The sequence below is a fragment of the Fundulus heteroclitus genome, chromosome 6 (assembly GCF_011125445.2).
Source record: "Fundulus heteroclitus isolate FHET01 chromosome 6, MU-UCD_Fhet_4.1, whole genome shotgun sequence".
Taxonomy (NCBI): domain Eukaryota; kingdom Metazoa; phylum Chordata; class Actinopteri; order Cyprinodontiformes; family Fundulidae; genus Fundulus; species Fundulus heteroclitus.
Genome location: NC_046366.1, coordinates 10,834,281 through 10,854,395, shown reverse-complemented (window position 1 = coordinate 10,854,395; position 20,115 = coordinate 10,834,281). Strand labels below are relative to the sequence as shown.

The 20,115-nt window shown below is 41.1% G+C and overlaps 1 protein-coding gene across 8 annotated transcripts in view; it reads left to right on the top strand.

Annotated features, from left to right (window-relative positions):
* The window catches only part of rnf220a (ring finger protein 220a), a 193,576-nt gene extending 174,189 nt beyond the window's left edge, over positions 1-19,387 (top strand). For 5 of the 8 annotated variants that reach the window (XM_036138032.1, XM_036138033.1, XM_021323912.2 and 2 more), the window contains 3 exons: positions 8,073-8,184; positions 12,028-12,102; positions 17,703-19,387. In XM_036138032.1, coding sequence (XP_035993925.1) covers positions 8,073-8,184; positions 12,028-12,102; positions 17,703-17,774 — 259 coding nt within the window. In that variant the 3' untranslated portion in view covers positions 17,775-19,387. Of the gene's footprint in view, positions 1-8,072; positions 8,185-11,431; positions 11,627-12,027; positions 12,103-17,702 lie in introns of all 8 variants that reach the window. The other 3 variants (XM_036138031.1, XM_021323910.2, XM_021323911.2) reach the window with 1 other exon arrangement.
* Positions 19,388-20,115: the final 728 nt, after the last annotated feature.

Below are 20,115 nucleotides of genomic sequence, written 5' to 3'. Positions count from 1 at the left end.
AATCAGCACTGTGGGTGTGCATGTTTTCCATATTAAATATCTGCAGGTTGGATAATTGGTGAACGAACTGAAAGGCTCAAAGTGTATAGATTATAACGTCCACTGTCAGAGCAAAGTGAGTGTTAGGTGGAGAGATCAATTTGTTGCCTGTTTGTTACCCTAGAACGTGCAGCTACTCTGATATTAAGTGCAAATAGTGAAACTATGAACTTCAGCAACACATTTACAACACATTTACAATTACAAACGTCACTTCTGGTAAATAATTATTTTCAGATACTGAACAGATACCTTGCCTTTATCTGACTTAGGATTCTAAGTCTATATGAGGGTGCCTTGACTGAATAACAGACCGAGTAATGGTATATCCCTATGAATGATATAAACTATCTTTGTTTCTATGTTGCTTAACCAGGCTGCATAAAGCTGCCAACCTTAGCAGACAACGCTGTTGATGAAAAGTATCCTTTTTAAACACTCCCTTTTTTCCCCCTATTTTTCCAAAAGATTTTATAACATCAATATCGCGAAATATTGAGCAGTTCACCTCGATAACGATAAATGGACGATAACACTTGCCCCAGCCCCCCAGGTACTTTACAGCCACTTATATTGACGATATAATTCACCCGGATAGTCACAGCTAAATTATCTTAATAGACGCAGATACAACTACACATACTCCCCTGACAGGGCACATAGCTTAAAGATGAATTAATAATTACACTATGGAGCAATCACATCTATGTACATAGGTAACTCCATTAAGATATGCACACTTACTGATTGCCAGGTGCAACACTGCAATAGCATCCATCTATCAATCTCAGCATCTCTAACTATGTTTGCGCCGTTGTCAGTAGTAGCGACATGGGTCCCATACAGAGAGCTTAAACCTGGTCCGACCAGCTCCCCGGTACCGGAAGGAAAGTAAGCCGTCTCGAGCACTCTGGTGTAGATAGATGTAATGTACCGTCAGACTAATGAACGTGTCCATCGCGCGACTGAACCAGATATCAGATGTGGCTGCAACGTAGTTAGCAGCTGCTTCTCATCCTCCTAGAGCAGCTCTATCACCACTGCCGCTTCAATCTTTGAAATGTCCTCCATTTGCGTCTTGTTTCACTCTGGATGGGGTCAGGTTTCCCCAGAAAACTGACAAAGCCTGTTAATCTCCACGTTAGCAGACTTTAAAACTCCCAGCTGCTGCTCTTCATGTAGGTCTGGTGTGCGTGTGCAGCTGCGGGGAGGAGACGGGAGTGTCTCTGTGCTGCTGTGGGAAGAAACGAGTCAGTTTGGGCTGATGTGAATGCATCAGTTTATATAGATTAATCAAATATTTTAATAATAACTTTTCTAGTATTGATTGACATCGTTTCTTTCGTATCACTGTTACTGATGTATAAAATAAACTGGCAGAGGGGTCACCTAAAGCCTGCCAGTCCACCAGCATTTTAACACAGTGAAGGAAACTCTGTGTATGTGTGTATATATACACACATACATACATACAATTATAATAATTAACTGTCGTGGGTCAGCGCTTTTCTGTTCCAATCAATTTTGTCCACATGATGTTCTGTCATTTTTGTTGTACCGTTGTCAGTGTGTGTTGCCACATGATGTGCACCTGGAGCAGAACATGCTTTAATCTAAGTATCCATTTAGGGTGAGGCCAACACGGTACTGAATGATTGCATTGGAACAAGCAGTCAGGTGCCTGGCTGGAACAATTCCCTGCCTCACTCCTCCTCGCTTGCTATAAATGCACGTATTTGTGGAGCTCCTGTGCCCTTCCATCCTCAAATGAAAATGAGATTTGTCTCCTTTTGTTACATTGATACATTGTGTGTGTGTGTGTGCGTGTGTGTGTGTGTGTGGCTTTCCACAAGGTAGCGTTAGTGAAATCTCTCTCTGTCTCTGATCCCAGATGGGTAATGATCTGGTCGCCTCCCGGGGCGTCCTCGTTCCCCTGCTCATTCCCCTGCAAGATAAATGAGTTCTCCCTCTCTCTCTCATACACACACACACACACACACATCGCCTGAGACGCTCTTTCCTCTCCAAGATAAATGGCCCCTCCAATGCCGCCAATGCGATTGCTGCCAAATTTGGTGCTCCAGCTGGAACAATGCGGAGTGATTTCCATGTGGTTTCTGCAAATAATTGAATCTGTCCTCAATTTGGAAGTGATGAAGCTAGATTTCTACCCCCCCTCCCCCCTCCCCATCCCTTACACACACGGGCTCATACACACACTGCCCAGTCGTCATCTCTGCATTTTGCCTTCCACCACAGTGTGGTGCATCTTTCCTTCTATACCGGTCCCGTTTCTCTCGTTCATCCCTCTCTGTCCTCTGTCTCAATTCTTCTCAGCTGTTTACAAGGCTCCCCCGAACCCCCGCCTCTTAACTTTTGCTACACGCACTCACACATCGGGGGGGAAAAAGCAGGAGAAATCAATAGTGACTTAAATGTTTTATCATGGTGTGTAGTTAAGGCCTCGGCTAAAGCGGAATGATGCGCTAAAGGGGTTTACAGCAGCACATACTTGAGAGATTTATTTAAGGGTAAAATGTTTACCAGAAGAGGATTTCAAATTAATTTGTGTTAAATTTTATCAGCTGGATGTTCCGTTGTGGCGACAGAAGCTGAGGGAGCCCAAAATGTAGATAGACAGCAGATGAAGACATTGAGCTGATTGAGATGGATGGTAGAGATCTCCCGCTACACACACACACACATACACACACACCCCACACTAATGAAATGAGAAATAGCCCCGCAGACGCTGGGAACAGAGCGCTAAATAGGGGAGAGGCAGAGCCATCTATCTGTCTCTGCTTGGGTATCTTGCTTGCTTTTTGCCACGAGAACGACTTGAAATGGAAACGCATAAAAAAAGAGTTGCACACACACACACACACTCTGCTGAAGGACCTGTGGAACGGAAATAAAGTTGAGCCAAAGTTTAAGAAATCCAGCCTCTAGGTCAGGGGTTCCAAAAGTGGGGGAGATGATGTGATGCTGCTGTCATAAAAAGATTTAGCATTTCCTCAATTGTGAAACTGATATAACTTTACAAGATGCTCTACATTGCTTGTTTTAATCCAGGGGGAAGGTTGTATGTTTTTCTAAGAGTTCTTACAAAAATATTACTCCATTCTCGTAATTTTACTATTTTATTCTCATAATAAAAATACAAAAAAAAAAAAACTCCCACTTTTGAAGATGGAGTAGCTAGTCTCTGGCACTGTTGTTTTGGGGGTCGCATGCTAAAAAAAGTTTGGGAACCCCTGCTCTGGATCAATGTTTTCCAACCCCAATGTTTTGCAACCTCTTTTGTTAGGGAAGTTGAGCAGCACTCCGAATTTGTCTTTTACCTCTCCAAGGTCCTGAAATCTCTCATTAATAGATGAGATGGCTATATACACAAGCATACTCAAAAATGTAGTTTCCACTTTTTTGCATTACATCCTCAGATGGCTCATCTGCAGACTCATAGCCAAAATGCCTTTTCGCAGCTTTCAGCCACTTTTGTTTTTGCTTAGCCTCTGTCTTTATTTGATTACTCATTGTGCAGCCTCTCCTTGAAGTTCAGAGCATATCTTCAGAGACAGGCAAGTGTGATTATTTGGTATTATCATTTGTATTAATAATTGGACATCGTTTTACAATATAGCGCGAGCACATTTTTGTGGCGCCTTATGAAGCAGCTGAAATATCGCTGGTGTCCACATGAGCGTCCTTTTCAGTAAACCCTGCTGTCTCACTGGAAGAAGAGCCGTTTAGACCACTTATGACTCATCTCTGTTCCTGGGCGATTTTACAGTTTAAAATAATCCAGATTGTAATTACCCAACCTGTATCCCACGGGGATATGAGTTTGCCTATTTTGGCGAAAAGTTTCAACAGTCCTGAGCTGGTTTAAGTCAGCAAAAATACACAAAGGATTTAAGGATTTTCACATGTGGATCTTGCTGGTTGAGCGGTTACCTTTTAGCCTTAGAGAGCTGTCTCTTTATTGCTTGGCCCGATTCAGTCATATTATTTTCTTCTGGACGTCTTTTTTTTTTTTTTTGTGAAGTCCACTGACTGTGTTTCATTACTTTTTCATTTTACTTTCCTGCTCACATCTGGTCAAAGAAAGATGAATGTTGTTCCGCTGGTGGAAGATAAAGCAATTTGTTTTGTTGAAGCATTCTTAATGAATATTTATTACAGAGATGAAAACATGTTTAGAAAAAATGAGCAATGTTAAAAGCAAATCAAGAACTGCTTTTTTTTCCGAAATCTTTGTCTTAACATTACTTGAGACAACACAAACTATCCTTCGGCATAGTTCAGCGACAGACTGAGCTGTAGAGGGATTTAATAGAAGCGTCAAGGGACAGTTTTAGTCCAGCTTCGTCCTGGGTCTGCAATGTTTTATAAGCTGGCAGGCTAATCAAGGCTAAATGGCTTTTTACAAGCTCAGCACTAATAAGAGGAGAGGGTACAGCGGTTTATAGGGCACAGTGGTGGCACGTCATTCTGGGTCTTTTATAGACATGGGATGATGATGGGTTTACAGCGAGGATCAGGTCTGCTCTTCATACAGCTTCGGAAAAGGACCTAATACTAACCTGCTGTACTTGAGGTAGACCTTTGGCTTGAAGCAGTTCAGTCGTCTTAACACCTGAGCGTCCTGCTTTAACAACCCAATGTTGCTCAAATATTCTTTATATCTATATGATGGCAAAAAAGAAATAAATTAGATCTTTTTGTTTTCATTTTTGATGTTTTACAACTATAAGACGTGTAACATAATCTCGGGGCGTGAGATCTCGCAGTACTAGGGTACACAAAACGTTTTAATCAAGTGAATTCTCTATCCCACAAATCTATATTTAGTCACAATGTCAGCACAACTAGGTCTTGTGAAATAAGTCTAAACATTTATGAGGTTGTGTTGTTTAGGACAGACCCTGTTTTAAAGTTGAAGACTCTTATTTTGAAGTACTTTAGGAAGGAGTTCTTGAATTGCCATGTTGTGTCGAATAAAAATAATTTTACAAAACCATTTTTTAATTATTTATGTTGCGACAACGCAAGCTCCATAAATTAAGCTTTTCTGTTCTGTTTCCTGTGGAACTTCTACTTTTTAGTTTCTGAACTATTAAGGCTGTTCCACAAACCTTAAATAAATCACTTTAAAATGAAAGTGTAGCTTAAATAAGGATTTTTAGTGGTTGGTGGTTCTCTTATATTAAGCTTGAAAAAAAATATGATGTCACTTCTATTTAAAACCGACATTTATAAAATTATTTATAAGAAAAAAGTATCTAAAACCACTTACCAACCAACGAGTAGACCGACGACAGTATTCTGACAGCAGTGTTATCGTAATAAGAGCAATGGGTGGTGCTCCTTTAGTTCCCATACCATGACTGTCAGTTTTTATTGCTAGCAGGCATTTTGAAACATTTATATTATCTGTAAGTTTAGGAAAAAATATCCGAGCTCTCTTTCAGCAAGCTGACGAACAGTGTACAGAAACTAGTAGGGGAGGGACAGCACTACATGATTCTATGCTCATACAGCTGGAGAAAACTGGGGTAATTCCAGCACTTGCTGTAACACTTTATTAAAATGGACAGTATGATTCAAATTTTTATAGTTTTGAAACTAGCATTTTATATATTCTTTATACCTTGGTAATATTAACTAGCTATTTATTGCTGATATGTCGAAGTATAAATGACCTAAAACTATTGAAAAGAAAAAAGAGGAAATTGTTCAGTGTTTTTTCCTCTGCTCTGTACGCGGATGTTGGAAATGGAGCCATATCTTGGGGCCCCCCACACACAGAGCTACTTACTGCTTGGGTTTACTGTCCCCTCTCCCTGCTTGTCCTTCCCCTGCCAGATCAATACCATAGATCAGCAAGCTATCAGGCTGCAAAACGACCACATCACCATAAATACACACACTCCTTGAACACACACAAATGCTGCCGCTGCATCTCAGCCGGGAGCGAACGGACGGCTGTAATAAACATCAGCCGGCTCGTGTGCTCTGTGCTCGCTGCATCGGAATATCATCATCGTTTGTGGTTTGTATTGATTCGGTTATGGCTGCTTCATATGCTGTTGAACAGTGTTAAATGCACATTTTCTGGCATCATGCTACACATTAGTCAGAGGCTGCTCATAGACAGGAAGAAAGAGAAACTGGATGGAGTAGAGGACCGCAACGGGAGCAAGAGTAGGGATGTAATGTATGAATGGATATCTCTCTATATTACACACACAATGTAAAAAAAAACACACACACAAACTCAACAGATCTCAAATTGAAAAATGATCCTGCTGGATAGCCATACTGATAGGGAATGTGTAATATCTTAGAACACCACATCATTTGATGAAAATGTGAATTATCAACCCACAGGGGGGGGTTAATCTAAATCATAGAGAAAGTGAAACTGAGGACCCGGTGGCATCAAATGAACCTAAACGTGACATCCCAGAGATGATCTGGTGGATTTGGGGCAGGGGAGCATGGAGGCATCAGGTCCTTCATCCTCCAGGAACTGCCTGCATACTCTTACCACATGAGGCCAGGCATGATCATGTACCAGTAGGAACCCAGGGCCCACTGCTCTAACAATGAGAGTAGGCATTTCCTCCCGATAGGGCTGTACGATGCTGCCAAAAATCAGAATTGTGATATATTTCAACCATAATTGCGATTTCATTTTTTAATTTTCTCTGCATTAACCACAAGCAACAAAAATTCCCTGTAGATAAAGATGTTTGTAAACAAGGACTATTTATAACAAGAAACTTAATGGCTTTTATTAATCAGGGTTAGGGTTATTATTCAAGAATAACTTGAGTTGGACATCAGTCCTTGTTGAATATAAAGTGCAACCTACAAACAAGTCTATGTATTAAACAGTGTGACCGGTACTTAATGCTATGGTGAGATTCCTGAAAGTTTCTGGTAAAAAGTATGATTATATAAACTCTAAAACAAATAATAAAATTAGATTATCTCACTGCTGCAACTTTGCTTCCATGTGGAGGCAAACCCACTTTAAACATATTACCGACACCTAAAGGATGCGTCTTATCCATTACCTGCTATATAGCCAAAATTGCAGACCTCTGCGATTTGGAAATTGTGTATTTTAAAATTGTGATTATATTGTAAATGCTATTAATTGTTCAGCCCTACCTCCCAATACCTAATCATGGCTAAAGAGTCTCTGACTGTCCTGTCCAGCTCTACTGGACTAACTGCCTGCCTCGTGGAAGCTCCTCCTGGCTCTTGAGACTACTGTGAGACACAAAAAACCTTCTGGCCAATTGAGCCTCCTGGTGGAGATGGACTCTCTGTGCAAACTCTGTTGGGTCCAGGTTTTGCCTCATGGCACCAGTAGCGACCACTGACCCCGGTCAAACGCAAAATTTCTGAAAAGCAGGCAAAAAGTGAGGAGGGAAAAATGCCTGAGGCCTCCACCTGCAGTACCATCCAGTCGTGTGTTTTGAGTTGTCTCATTGTTGGCCCTTAACACCAAAACGACTGACCCTGATTACCAACCTCTGAATGAGATAGAAAAAAGAGAATTTGAAAAAGTGGAATGTAGTAAGAAAAAAAAGGTTTACAAACTGTTTTCCTAACTCTATTATCAAAAAGATAAATAGTTAAATTTTGGAAAAATAAATGATTTTTACCCAAAGAATATTTCACTCAAGTTTTTTTAACAAATGATTTCCTTTGGGTTATCAAATCACAGCCAAAGCTTCTCCCCAAGTTACTGAACATTTTAGGTTTTGAGTAACAAAAAAGTCCAGAAAATGTGTACGGCTGGACCATTGTTACTTTACACTATAACAAAATAAATATTTCTCTGCTCAGACACTATGGTTTAAGATATATTTAATAGAAACCAGTCCAGATTTGACTAGACCTAAATGTCCAGATGTACAGTTTTGAGAAGCAAAGATGATTATTAATAACCCTTCCGGTTATGAGCTGACTTCATTTATATTCAGATACCTAATCCTTGTTTTCCTCTATGGCAGGGTGACAGAGGAAGAATCAACAGCTACCACGATGGAGGCTCTGAAGGCCCGAATCCGAGAGCTGGAGAAGCAGATCCTGCGGGGAGACCGGTACAAATGCCTCATCTGCATGGTGAGTAACGTCCTCCAAACTCTGTCCGGTAGGCTGTGTATCGTGCCTGAGCCGCAGTACCTTGCAAAAGTATTTATACTCTTTGTACTTTGTCACATAGGAAAAACAACATTTAATATACTGATTATTGGGACAACATTAAATAAAGGAGCAGCCAAGAGGTCCATGGTAACTCATGGTAACTCTGAACTCCACACTGACCTCACTCTGAAACATGATGGTGGCAGCATCATGATGTGGGGGTACTATTCTTTGACAGAAAAGGGGAAGCTGGTCAGAGGAATTGGGAAGATGGATGAAACTAAATACCCAGTAATCCTGGAAGAAACTCCGTCAGAAGCTGCAAAGACTTTTAACTGAAGTGGAGGGCGACACTTCAACAAGATGACCCTCAACCTACAGCCAGACCTGCAGTGGTTCAGATCAAAGCATGTCAGTATGGTACAATGGCCTAGTCAAAGTCCAAACCTACATTTAATTGATAATTTATCACAAGGAGTTGACTATATGTGAATAAGGGACCAGGGTGTGAATACTTTTGCAAGCCACTTCACCACCATAAAAAGGAATTTTGTTCCTCGTTTTCTCTGAGGAGAAATGAGAAATGCACACGTGCCTTTCTCTCGCCTCTGAGGATGTCAAGGCAATTCATTTGTTTTCACTATGAGACAAGAGGTGCAGTTTTTGTTTCATTCTTTTTTTTTTTTCAAAGTTAATTTTTTTGGCCATTTTACAAATTTTTCTCTTCAAGAAATCCCAAGAATCCACATTATGTTGTATCCTGCATGCTGCTTGCTTGTTCCACCCTCATGTGAATGCGCTGAGCAACTTCTATGTTTAGTTAGAACTCTTCTAATGATGTGCCGTTAGCGCTCGCATGGCTCTGCACGTCGATGCCGTTGTTTGCTGTTTGTGCAAATAAGCGTCCTGCTACAAACGTCACGCGCTAATCAACAATCGACCCGCTGGTTTAAATCCAGTTCTTCATATGAACAGTGAGATTGTTGCATTTACGTTTATACCTTTCCGAGTGCGGCTGAGCGAGAAGCCGCTGTGTTGTTTGTCACTTTTTATTGCCATTTACGTAAAATAAGACCGCGGTCATCGAGTGACGGTGTTATTCAAAAGGATGGGCGATATTCATGTTCATCAGACACCTCCCAGCCGAGGTTGCTTCCCGTAATCGGTGTTTGTGCTCCCCACTTTATGTCAAGTACCCATCCTGTCATCCTTCAAGCTTGTGGACAGTTCAGCATTGGCATTCTGTTCCTGTGTGTGTGTGTGTGTGTGTGTGTGTGTGTGTGTGTGTGTGTGTGTGTGTGTGTGTGTGTGTGTGTGCGTGCGCAAAACGGGTAATTACCAACGCTTGCGCTTCCTAAAGGTCGCTTAGTGCCTGAGGTGACACGGAGGGCAAGGTACAGCGATCGATCACTCACTGCCCCATGGACACCCAGCTCTTCGCCACTCATCTGTCTCTGTCCCTTATCTCTCTTACACTCCGGGGCCCTCAGAGAAACGCAAATATGTGTACCCACCCCTCCATCTAATCTGTCTCTGTCTGTCTTTAGGTTGTCGCTTTCCCGTCCTGTCATGTTGTCTGATCTAAAAGTCATCAGATTAGTGGGACTTGTTGCCAGGGACGGGGCAGATTTTAAAGGAGCTGCAGGTTACCACTGAATGTTGCCTCAGAGCAGATCCAGAGAAAGCTACAGATTTGGCTCAGCGATCAGGAAAGGTTAAACGACAGTGGCACTCGCAGCATTTAGACAGATCCTCACTGAATAATTTACTTTATGAATTATAACTTTTACATCAGCGTCTCATAATTTTACTCACACGTTCAGTCCTGCTTCCTTCTGTTGACAAATTCTTCTTTCTTGGCTTAAATGCAGCTCTGCGCTTCAGCACAGCATCCGCTGTGGATTTCTAGCCCCATCTAGTGGTCATTTCAGAAAGTTTTGGGTTTCTTGAGAATTATTCTAAGCACAAACTAACCTGATAATTGTTTAAAAATGTAATTTTACATGAAAGCAATGCAAGCAATTGCAGTTCCAGATCTAGTTCAGAACCCCTGAACTTGTTCACATTTTGTCACGTTACAACAACAAACTTTTATACATTTTATTAGGAATTTATGGGATAGACCAACACAAATGTATGCACAATTTTCCTGTAGAAGGAAAGACACATGGCAAGTGAAGGGTTGTACACATTTCTTTTGGTTCCTGTTGAAAAATAGCCTTAAGACATCCAGTTTATGGTTTCCCTAAAAGCCAGATATGGGAACACGTCAAACATGTGAAAAAAGGTTCTTTGGTTAGCTGAGATAACTAAACCTTTTGTCCTGCATGCAAACCTCTGTGTGCTGCAGGGCGATGCACATCAGCCTGAACAAAAAGGTCCCCTAAATGAAACATGGTGGTGGTGCCATCATGCTGTGGGAATGCTTTTTTTCAGCTCAACAGAGAAGCTAGTCAGAGCGGATGGCAAGACGGTTGGAGCCAAATACAGAGCAATTCTGTTAGAAAAGCTGGTGAAGATTCTCAGTCATCCAGGTCATGGTCATTCCAAAAAAAGTAAAAAACAAAGCAACTGGACTAGTTTTCCGTAGTTGAAGACGTTTTGCTTCCTCTCCAGGAAGCTTTCTCAATTCAAAAAGTCTGGAGTAATGTGGAGTACTAAGCTTTATACTACTGCCCTAAAACCTTTTCTGTTAGAAAAGGCTTTAGTAGCAGTTCATTGCTACTTAGTGTTGGTCTCTCACATGAAATCCCAGCAACAAATCAAAATATGTTGTAGTAATGGTGACATAAAGTGCGCCAGGTTGGATTTTTGCATTGCACTATGTCTTACATCAATTTAATGTCTATAGACTGTTAAATTCACATGAAATCTGCCATTTTACTAATTTCCTGCGTCAGTAGTACCTTACACTTAAAGGGTCTTGGTATATTGTCGAGTCAGTTGATCTTTACACTTCAGCAGTATTATTTGAATCTTCTGTCTAGTTACTAAGACCAAGTGGTTTGTTACAGTGTAGTTACGGGTTATCTGGCTGGCACTAGTGAACCTCTAATATCTGTGCGTGTGTGTGTGCGTGCGTGTGTGTGTGTGTGTTTGCGTTTGTCCACGCGCCTGTTTGTTGCACTTTGGTGTCGGCGAGCACGATGAGTTCAGCCTCATGATTAGCTGCCACCTTTGGCCCCTCACTCTCCTCTCCCTGACCCCACCTCCCCTCCTTCCGCAGAGAAAGCCTGCTCTCAAGCCAGGCGCAGAGATCAAGAGCATAGGGCTGTGGTCAGGCTCGCGGCCACTGGCCACCGAGGTTGGAGAGAGGCAACCTAAGTCCCTCCCCCTCGGCCTGTACTGCCTGTACAGGGGCCTTGTGATTGGTGGCTACAGCAGCAGCATAAAGAGGCTCCTCCCACAACCCCTGCGGAGGGTAAGGCGCTACCTCCCTCCTTTTCCTGCACCTCTTTGTCCCCTCCTCACCACCATCCCCAAATCATCTCTCCGTGTTATTTCTGAGATGAAAAAGACAGCGGCGCTTCTCCACGGCTTTGCCCCGCATCCCCTTCCCCGTGCCTGCCCCTCCTCCCATCTGTAGTCGTTGCCTGCCCGGTGTCGTGTCAGTGAGTGTGTATCACCCGCAGGTTGGCGGTTCAGTCGTCCCCATTGTGCTGCCTTGCTCGGTGGTTTTTACCCCCCACTGGCCGTTTGTTCCATGGATAGTGTTCTGATGTGGCGAACTGGTCAGGGAACGTTCAGTTCTGGTTGTTAGTTGGCGACGCGCGTCCCTGCGAATCGGCTAAAATGTCTCCGTTTCTCCCTCTTCTTCTTTAGGACTCCTACACGATGCCTCTGACGTCCATCCAGTGCTGGCACGTCCATTGTGAAGAGTGCTGGCTCAGGACTCTGGTACGCCTAAACCCCCACACACACACACACTCTCATCCACACACACACACACACACGCACATTCTCCTCGGACTCCGCTTTCTTGCAGCTCCTCATTTTATGCAATTATTGCCGCCTCATTTCACAGTCAGTGACTTTCTCTCTGTTCTCGTGCCCAACAGGGAGAAACTAAAATGGAATATTCCCCAAATGACCTGTTCTAATATTGCACACACAATCCAGGCAGTGCAAACACTCTTAGCCTCAGTAGGGGAAGAGCTTAGATGGAATGGTCCCCAAAAGGCTTGTTAAGGTGTTGGAATAACGTAGTGAACTCAGAGCTCCAATATCTAAGACATGGTGCCTCAGGTCTGTGCACACACACCTTATGGGATTTTGTAGGTTATTAGTTAGGCTAATATATTCAGTTGAGTGTAATTAGCCAGTGCTAATGTCTTAACAAAGAGCAGAAGAAAACAGTGTTGCTTAAGTTGTGAAAATGAACAGTCTCTATGCTATCCCCCTCTCTCAGATCGCCTCCTATTTACATAAGCTGCTTACTGCTGTCCTTTTTTTCTGCTATTCCCATTCTATCACATTGTTTCAAACAAAAAGTCTTCTTCTACCCGCAGACATTAAAAGGGATATTGTTTTTTAATCTCAGGGAAGCAATGGCAGCTGTATTACTGATCACTCATACAGAACGTAGAGTACAAAATGCAATGTAACATGGAGCATCGTAGGAAAAATATATATCTGCATAGAATTACTGTGTCTAAACACAGACTTTAGTTCCAGACCCATAATGTAAGGCTAAATTTGACAAAAAAATTACAGATCTTTTCTTGCTGTTGTAGTTCTGCCCCAACACTAGAAATTGTACTAAATTGCAATAGAAAACCCGGAATGAAATGCAACGTGTAGTCTGAAGTATTGGCTCCCCTCCTTAGAGAACATAGATGTTCAAATCGCCTTCATGGCCACAGGCATATAAAATCCAGCCCCGAGCATGTAGACCGTTTCTACAAACGTATGGAAGAATCAGTGGCCTTCAGAAGACCATAATGGCACCCTACCTGTGCAATAACTAGAGCTGGGCTATATATCGAGTTTTTAAAAATAGCGAAATAAACAAAAAGGATATAGATATAAAAAAAGATGCCCTATTTCCATTATAATTATACATGTTTTTTTCAGTTGTTTCTACAACTATTGTTTAATAAATGTGCCTGTGAGACATTTGAGATTAAGATTGGATTCAGAGAGGCTTTTTTTAATAATTTATAGAGAAAAAAAACCCATACAAGATCGTATATCAGCATTCAGCCTAAAAATATTGAGATATTACTTTTGGTCCATATATCCCTGTCCTAGCAATAACTCTAGTCATGAAATTTCCTTGCTACTAATTTCCCTGCAGCACAATGCCTGTGTCATTTTAAGACAGCCTAAGAGATTGGCTTTGTAACGTCCTAAAGCGTGGTCAGTGGATCCTGTGGCCCAGACGTCACGAACTTTCTACACCGTCTACATCAACAAATTTAGCTTCATATGGCCTTCAGATCAGCTCTAGAACAGACAGTGTAAGGGTTTTATGGAATGGATTTCAGTGGTTACGTCACCAAGCTTTGCATCAGCAGGTGCAATGCAAGCCGTTGGATGCAGTTGTGTAAAGCACCAAGCCCAGTCTTGGGTTTGGCTGTAGGTTAGGGTTGGTGCTGTTTTTCAGGAGTCGGGCTCGGTCCCTTAGCTTCAGTGAAAGGAACTACAATGCAAAAAGAGAACCAAAAGCAAGTAAAATTGTCTTGAAATGTGTATTTGTCCATGATTTGAGCAGGTAAATAAGATTATCTGCTAATGGAATAATATTTTTGCACTTAAAATGGGAACAACTCATCTCCATCATCTTATTTCAAGTGTAGTATATCTAATTTATTATTTTATGTATTTTATTATTTTAGGGCTAAAAACACTCATTTAATTGTTTACCTGCTCAAATCAAGGACAAATGCACTCATTTCAAGAAACTTATTTTTTACTTATTTTTCAGCAGCGTTTAGTTTGGGGATTCCCCCCAAACTAAACGTTGCTGTCTTAAACTTGTGATCAGTGTAAACAGAACTGGATTTATGTTTATAGTCCCTCCTTTTTGGCCGTGCTGAGACATCCCTTGCAGAGATTGCCACTTTACTATGATGGCCAGCCAAAATATTACATTCCAGTGGTCCTTGGTAATTACAGTTGTTTTAAATATATATTGCAGCTCTAACGAGAAAAAAATGTATTGTAATGTAATGTATGTAATGTATATATATATATATATATATATATATATATATATATATATATATATATATACATACACGAAAACAATTTTTTTTACTTGACATAGTGACAATAGGATAATTTAATAAAGTCCACTCTTATTGAACAGAAGCCCAACTCTCTTGGTTAGTGTTTTTTTTTTTTTCTTTTTTTTTTTCTTTGCACATTTGGAGCTTTCCTTGTACAAGCAGTCCACAAGCAGCTTCATTTCTGCTAAAATATTAAATATCTCTTCCTGCTTATGCTGTACCATCAGCCAAACATTTGCTCTCACAAAACATAAAAAGATTTTGATGACCCTGGCGTAAAAATGCTACAATTCTTCAGTGTCTTTTCTTCCTAAACTTATAACCACTTCATTCTCCACTGCATGTTTCCATATTTTATATAAGTTTGCCATTTATTAATTCAGCAACCAAGTTCTATGTAAGTGTTGCTGCAGTGTCGAGTTTCTGTCACCGTGAAGAGCAAACGACAGTAACTGTGATTAGTGTACAGTGAAGGGAGCTGGTCCTCTGGTGGTGAGGATCAAATTCAATCAAAGCTCAGAGCATCTCTGATTTAGCATCGCGGGATATTATGGTCTGCCTTTAATAAGCTTTTATTTGGCATTTATGTGTGTTAATGATTATTTGGTACATGACTTTAATTTAAAATCAATGCTGATTCATGGAGAACTTCATCTGAGTACAAAGGAAACAGCGGCCTGCGCATGTTTTATTCGTTACCTAAATTGTAATTTAGTTTCCAACAGTGCTGTGTGTACCTGTATTTTCTGTGCGTGCTAACGTATGCGGCTTTAAACTCATAGCCTGGAGACAGCTGTAAAATAAGGCAGGGCCAAACCGATCAAAGCAAACGGCGAGGAATCCAGTGAACACCACCACCGCCCCCTGCCTGCTCCTTAATGCCGTAATGTGTAGAGCAGCTGGAGCGCAGCATGCACACTCCAATGTTCTTACCGACCGCTCTGCACAGCAGTAGTAAATTTTAACTGGTGTGCAAACCGCAATGGACTATGCTCACTTCAATTACCAAGGATTATTATTTATGGAGAAGTAAAGCATCTGCATAACCTGCAGCTGTAGCTTAAAATTATGTCAGTCATTTGTAGCTTGTCACTCATAGTTAGGACGATATGATAAGAATAATTGTTCTGGTTAACTTCCTATACACTCATTGTCAGAAATATTAAGTTATAATTATGAGCTATTCAGTGTTTGACTTTGAATAGCAGAATGGGTAGAGTTCATTTAAATGATTTGCTTTTCCTGGCATAGGCTGTACTTTTAAACATACTCTTAAGAATGTTTCATTAGCTTGAAGGTCATGATTTTGGAAAGAGTGTTGCAGAAGCTTAATGTTCCTCCACTTTAAATAGCAGCTTTAATGTGTTTTCTGTCCTGTTTGAACACTCAACTTTTTTTTGAGTTGAGGTTAAAGAATCTGAATGTGTTTCTCTTCCTTATCCTTGTAACACACCAGTACTACCAGCAGTGAAAAAGCCCCACAGCACGATGGTAACCCCACCATGCTCCACCATGGGGTATATATCTAAACGGCAGGATATTTTCAGACACCCAGGTCTTGTTTCTAAAACTTATTGAATTTGTTTCTGTATAATTACTTGACCCTAATAACAAACTTAATGATCATGCTTATAAAGATTGCACATAAAACCTCTGACTACTAATTCAATCGCACTTTAAATAATTTGTGTTCATATGACTCTGACTCTGATTCTTTGGAAACATTTCTCTCATAAACCTGCCTCAGGCCACTGAACGAAGAGGTAAAACGTTTTTGCCATCCCACTATTTGTGGATGGTGCACATTTAAAATGTGATTATGTCACAAAATGATAAAAAGCAATGTCTTTAACCCTTAAAGTACAGTTTCTGTTCTTGCTATGAGGTCAACCAATATAAAGTGAGCAACTTGCTTTGTTTCTGCTCCCTGTTGACCATTTATCTACATATTTTTTGGCCATCTCACATTTCTCCTGTAATCACTCCACGGTGCAAACTAATGCAAAGTAGGCGCCTGCAGCTTGCTGTTAGCGGCCAACCCAGAACAAAGTGGATGGAAGGGAAGCTGAAAAGACAGCGGGTGGACAATGCTTGAGACCACCCACTCAGAGTAGAGGAGTGCTCTCCACCCGGTGTTGCACATTATGACCTGCTGCTTTACTGCAGATGGCACGCTATCAAAGCAAGGCAGGGGGAGGAAACGGTGCGCTGCTGTAAACGGGTTGAGTTAGACCCACGCTGTAGGAAGGATGTAGTGAATGTTAGTACTTCTGCCAAACATTGGTGAACTTTGACTTAGTTGTGAATGTTGAGCCTCTACATGCGTTTGATCTTCAACCAACTGACTTTCAGGTTTTTTAGGTGCATCTGAAGGAGCTAGAATATTATTGAAAAGTACACAGGAATGCACTGTGAAACTAATACATAGACTGATTACATACAGAGTAATATATTTCTGAAGCCAATGAAAACCTAAATATTAGTTCATCAAAAAATTACAATAGAGATGTCATGTTATGGCCTACACAAGAACAGGGAAGACTGCTGACTTGTCATTTAAGTCCTGCACCAGGAGGGTAAGACCCTAAGGAAGCTGGCAAGGTGTTACATCCAACAGTAGAAGGTAAAGGTCTATTAGAGAAAAGGGTGCAGAAGTAAGATGGACAACTGCAGCCGTGAATTTATTTTGAGGCATAGCCCGTTTAAGAGTCGGGGCAAGATTGACAGGCCGTGAACTACAGCTGGAGTCAGAGCTTCAGGATCCAGCACACACAGACAGATCCAGGACATGAGCAGCAATCCCCGAGTCAAGTCACTCCTGAACCTGAGTCAACATCAGAAGCTTAGGAGAAAATGGGGACAGGCCTGTTACTCACTGCTCCAAAATCCTCTTTCAGATAAAAGGACATTTTGAATTACCTTTGGGAACCAAGGTCCCAGAATTTGGAAGAAGAGTGGATAGCTATTTTAGACACAATACTAAGTTTGCAATAAACTGACTTTTGGGTTTTCATTGTTTGTAACTTATACCATTTAAAATTAACACTTGAACTATATCCCTCTGTGTGTGACAAATCTCTATAAGTGTTTGAACTGAAGTCCCAAACTAAATTCATTATTCAGAAATGTCTTTTTTATGTGAATAAATATCCTCACCGTGAACACCTGTACCGTGATAAAAAGGCTTAGATTTAGCTGGAATAAAGCTACATTTTTGCTTCGATTTCTCAGCAGCCAAGCTAACTCCTCTCTGTCCGTCCTCCACAGGGAAACAAGAAGCTATGCCCGCAGTGCAACACCATCACCTCACCTGGAGACCTGAGGCGCGTCTACTTGTAAAGAGCACAACGGCCGCCCCCCCTCATCCTTCCCCGGACGCCTCCTCTCCCCTGTCACCGTTAGTTTTCTCCTGTGGACCGTAGATCCGACGCCTCTGAGAGCTTTTAGAGACAACAAGGCAGTCTTTGAGACTCCTCTGGCTCTTTTAGGAGGCCGACACTCTTGAAGAAGTGACTCACGGACACTCTTGCTGACTGACTGATCGTTCATTTGCAGAAAGAGAATAAAATTTGGGAAGATGAAGTCCCAGATGTTAAGCAGAAATGCTCCACTGAAGGACTTTTTCAGTGGAAACCTCCCCTCATCTCCTCAGAACCAAGCAAAGTCCTGCTGACTCCTGGCAGCTTCGTGCTGCTGGGGACGAACCCCCATTTTTTCCTGCGCTTCTTTCAAAATTGACTCTTAGCTGGACAGCAGGTGCAACATTGATGACTCGACAGAAAGCTTCTTCGTTTTAATTTTTGTTTTGTTTTTTTTTCTGTTGTAAAAAAAAAAAAAACTCTTTTCCTCACAGAACCTTTGCTTGAGTGTTTAAAAAAAAAAGGACCATCCACCACGATTGAGCTTTCAACCAAACTGACCTTCAGAACCTTTGAAAAGAAGTTTGACACTCGCTGTCCTCCACTTCTTCTTTTCCCAAACCTCTTTTTTTTCCCTCCCTGTTTGTGGTGTTTTTAGTGAAGTAAACCAAATTCGCTCCCCTCCAAAATGCAGTGCAAGCACATGTAATATAGTTCTATGTAAGTTTACAATGTTGGGTGTAAATGACATGGAGTTCACACACACTTGTACACTCACACACATGACCATCAAAAGACACACGCCGAAGTATGCATTTAAATCCCTTTTTTTAAGTGAAAAGTCGGTTTGGACTAATGTGTGTGGGGGAAAAAAATGGCTGGAATAAAAGGCCTTCTGTATTTTTGAAAAAAAAGAAAAAAGATCATTTCAAGATCTGTCGAAGTTTTATTTGAATGTACAGGAATAAAAAGAAGATAATAAAAATAATAATCTACTCAAGATTAGATGGTCCAGATTTAGGTGGTCTAGATTTTCTGCAGGGTACGCTGGAAAACTAGATTAGATCATAAAGCAAGGGCAAATGTTAGTTTTATTGAATGGAGAGATTCCTTTTGTCCAAGATTTCCTGAAACCATGCAGAGCGGTGGAAAATGTTCTTTGAAAAATTTTTCAGCCTAGCTTCTTCTTTTCACCATCATTTCTTCTTTGTCTCGATTGAGGTGACGCCATGATCAGATCATAGTCTACAGAAATGTATTTTTCAACCCCTACATGTCTCAGAAAGGTTTTTTCCCCCCTAATATTCCCCTAATGCTGTGCTTCAAAAAAAGAGTCCCGAGAAGCAAGTCCAAATGGCAGTTTTTTTTTTCTAAGCTGTAACAAATGAGTAAAGGCTCTTTAAAAGAAGGATGCCCAAGGCTGTACTGGCAATCTGAACAACCCAGAGCATTTTCCCCTTTTCCCTTTACCGCAGCGGCATCAGCAGCCAAGATGGTGGTGTGCTTTGTGTTTGTAAAACTATGTAATCTGTGACGTCTGTATTGTTGTAAGAAATATTGGAAAAAAAGAAAAATAAAACTTCTCAAATATCATAAGTGGTCTTCCTCACTCAACCTGGATGGTAAAGAATTTATTTATTTATTTATTTTAATTGGCTAATATTTTAATTTTATGCCATTATGCCTGAAAGACTCCATTGCTCAAAGGTAAATTCTCCAGAAGCTAGATGTTGTGCCAATGAGGCCGACGGCTTGACAGCTCTCCTGCTCACCTATAGTTATTTAAGAAATTCATGTTTTGAATCCACATTATGCATAACCTATCATCTCTGAGAAAAATGTAGTTGTTTTTCTTTGGCATGGATAATTCTAGTTACACCTGACAAGTGAAATACTGTGCACAGGATTTGATACTTTATCGATCATCAGATTACTTTAACACGTTGATTGGAGTCTCCCCCTATATTATAAACTGCTAAATGGATTTGTGTCGGTCCCAGTTTTTGTCTTGAGTTCATGGAAATGGTACATGTCAGCCATTTGTCAGAATCAATTGACAAGATTAAATCTCTTTGCATCAAATGCCATCCATTGCATTTCCTGTAGTTCTCCTTGTTTTTATGCTTCCCCCCACTAAATGTGTTCAAGGGAGCATGCAGGTATTTTAGGTTAGATCTTTCAGAGTATGAAATGGTAAATGACTTGTACTTGTATAGCGCTTTAACTAGTCTTGACGACCTCCAAAGCGCTTTACACTACAGTCAGTCATTCACACACACATTCACACCCTGACGGTGGTGAGCCATGTAAATAGCCACAGC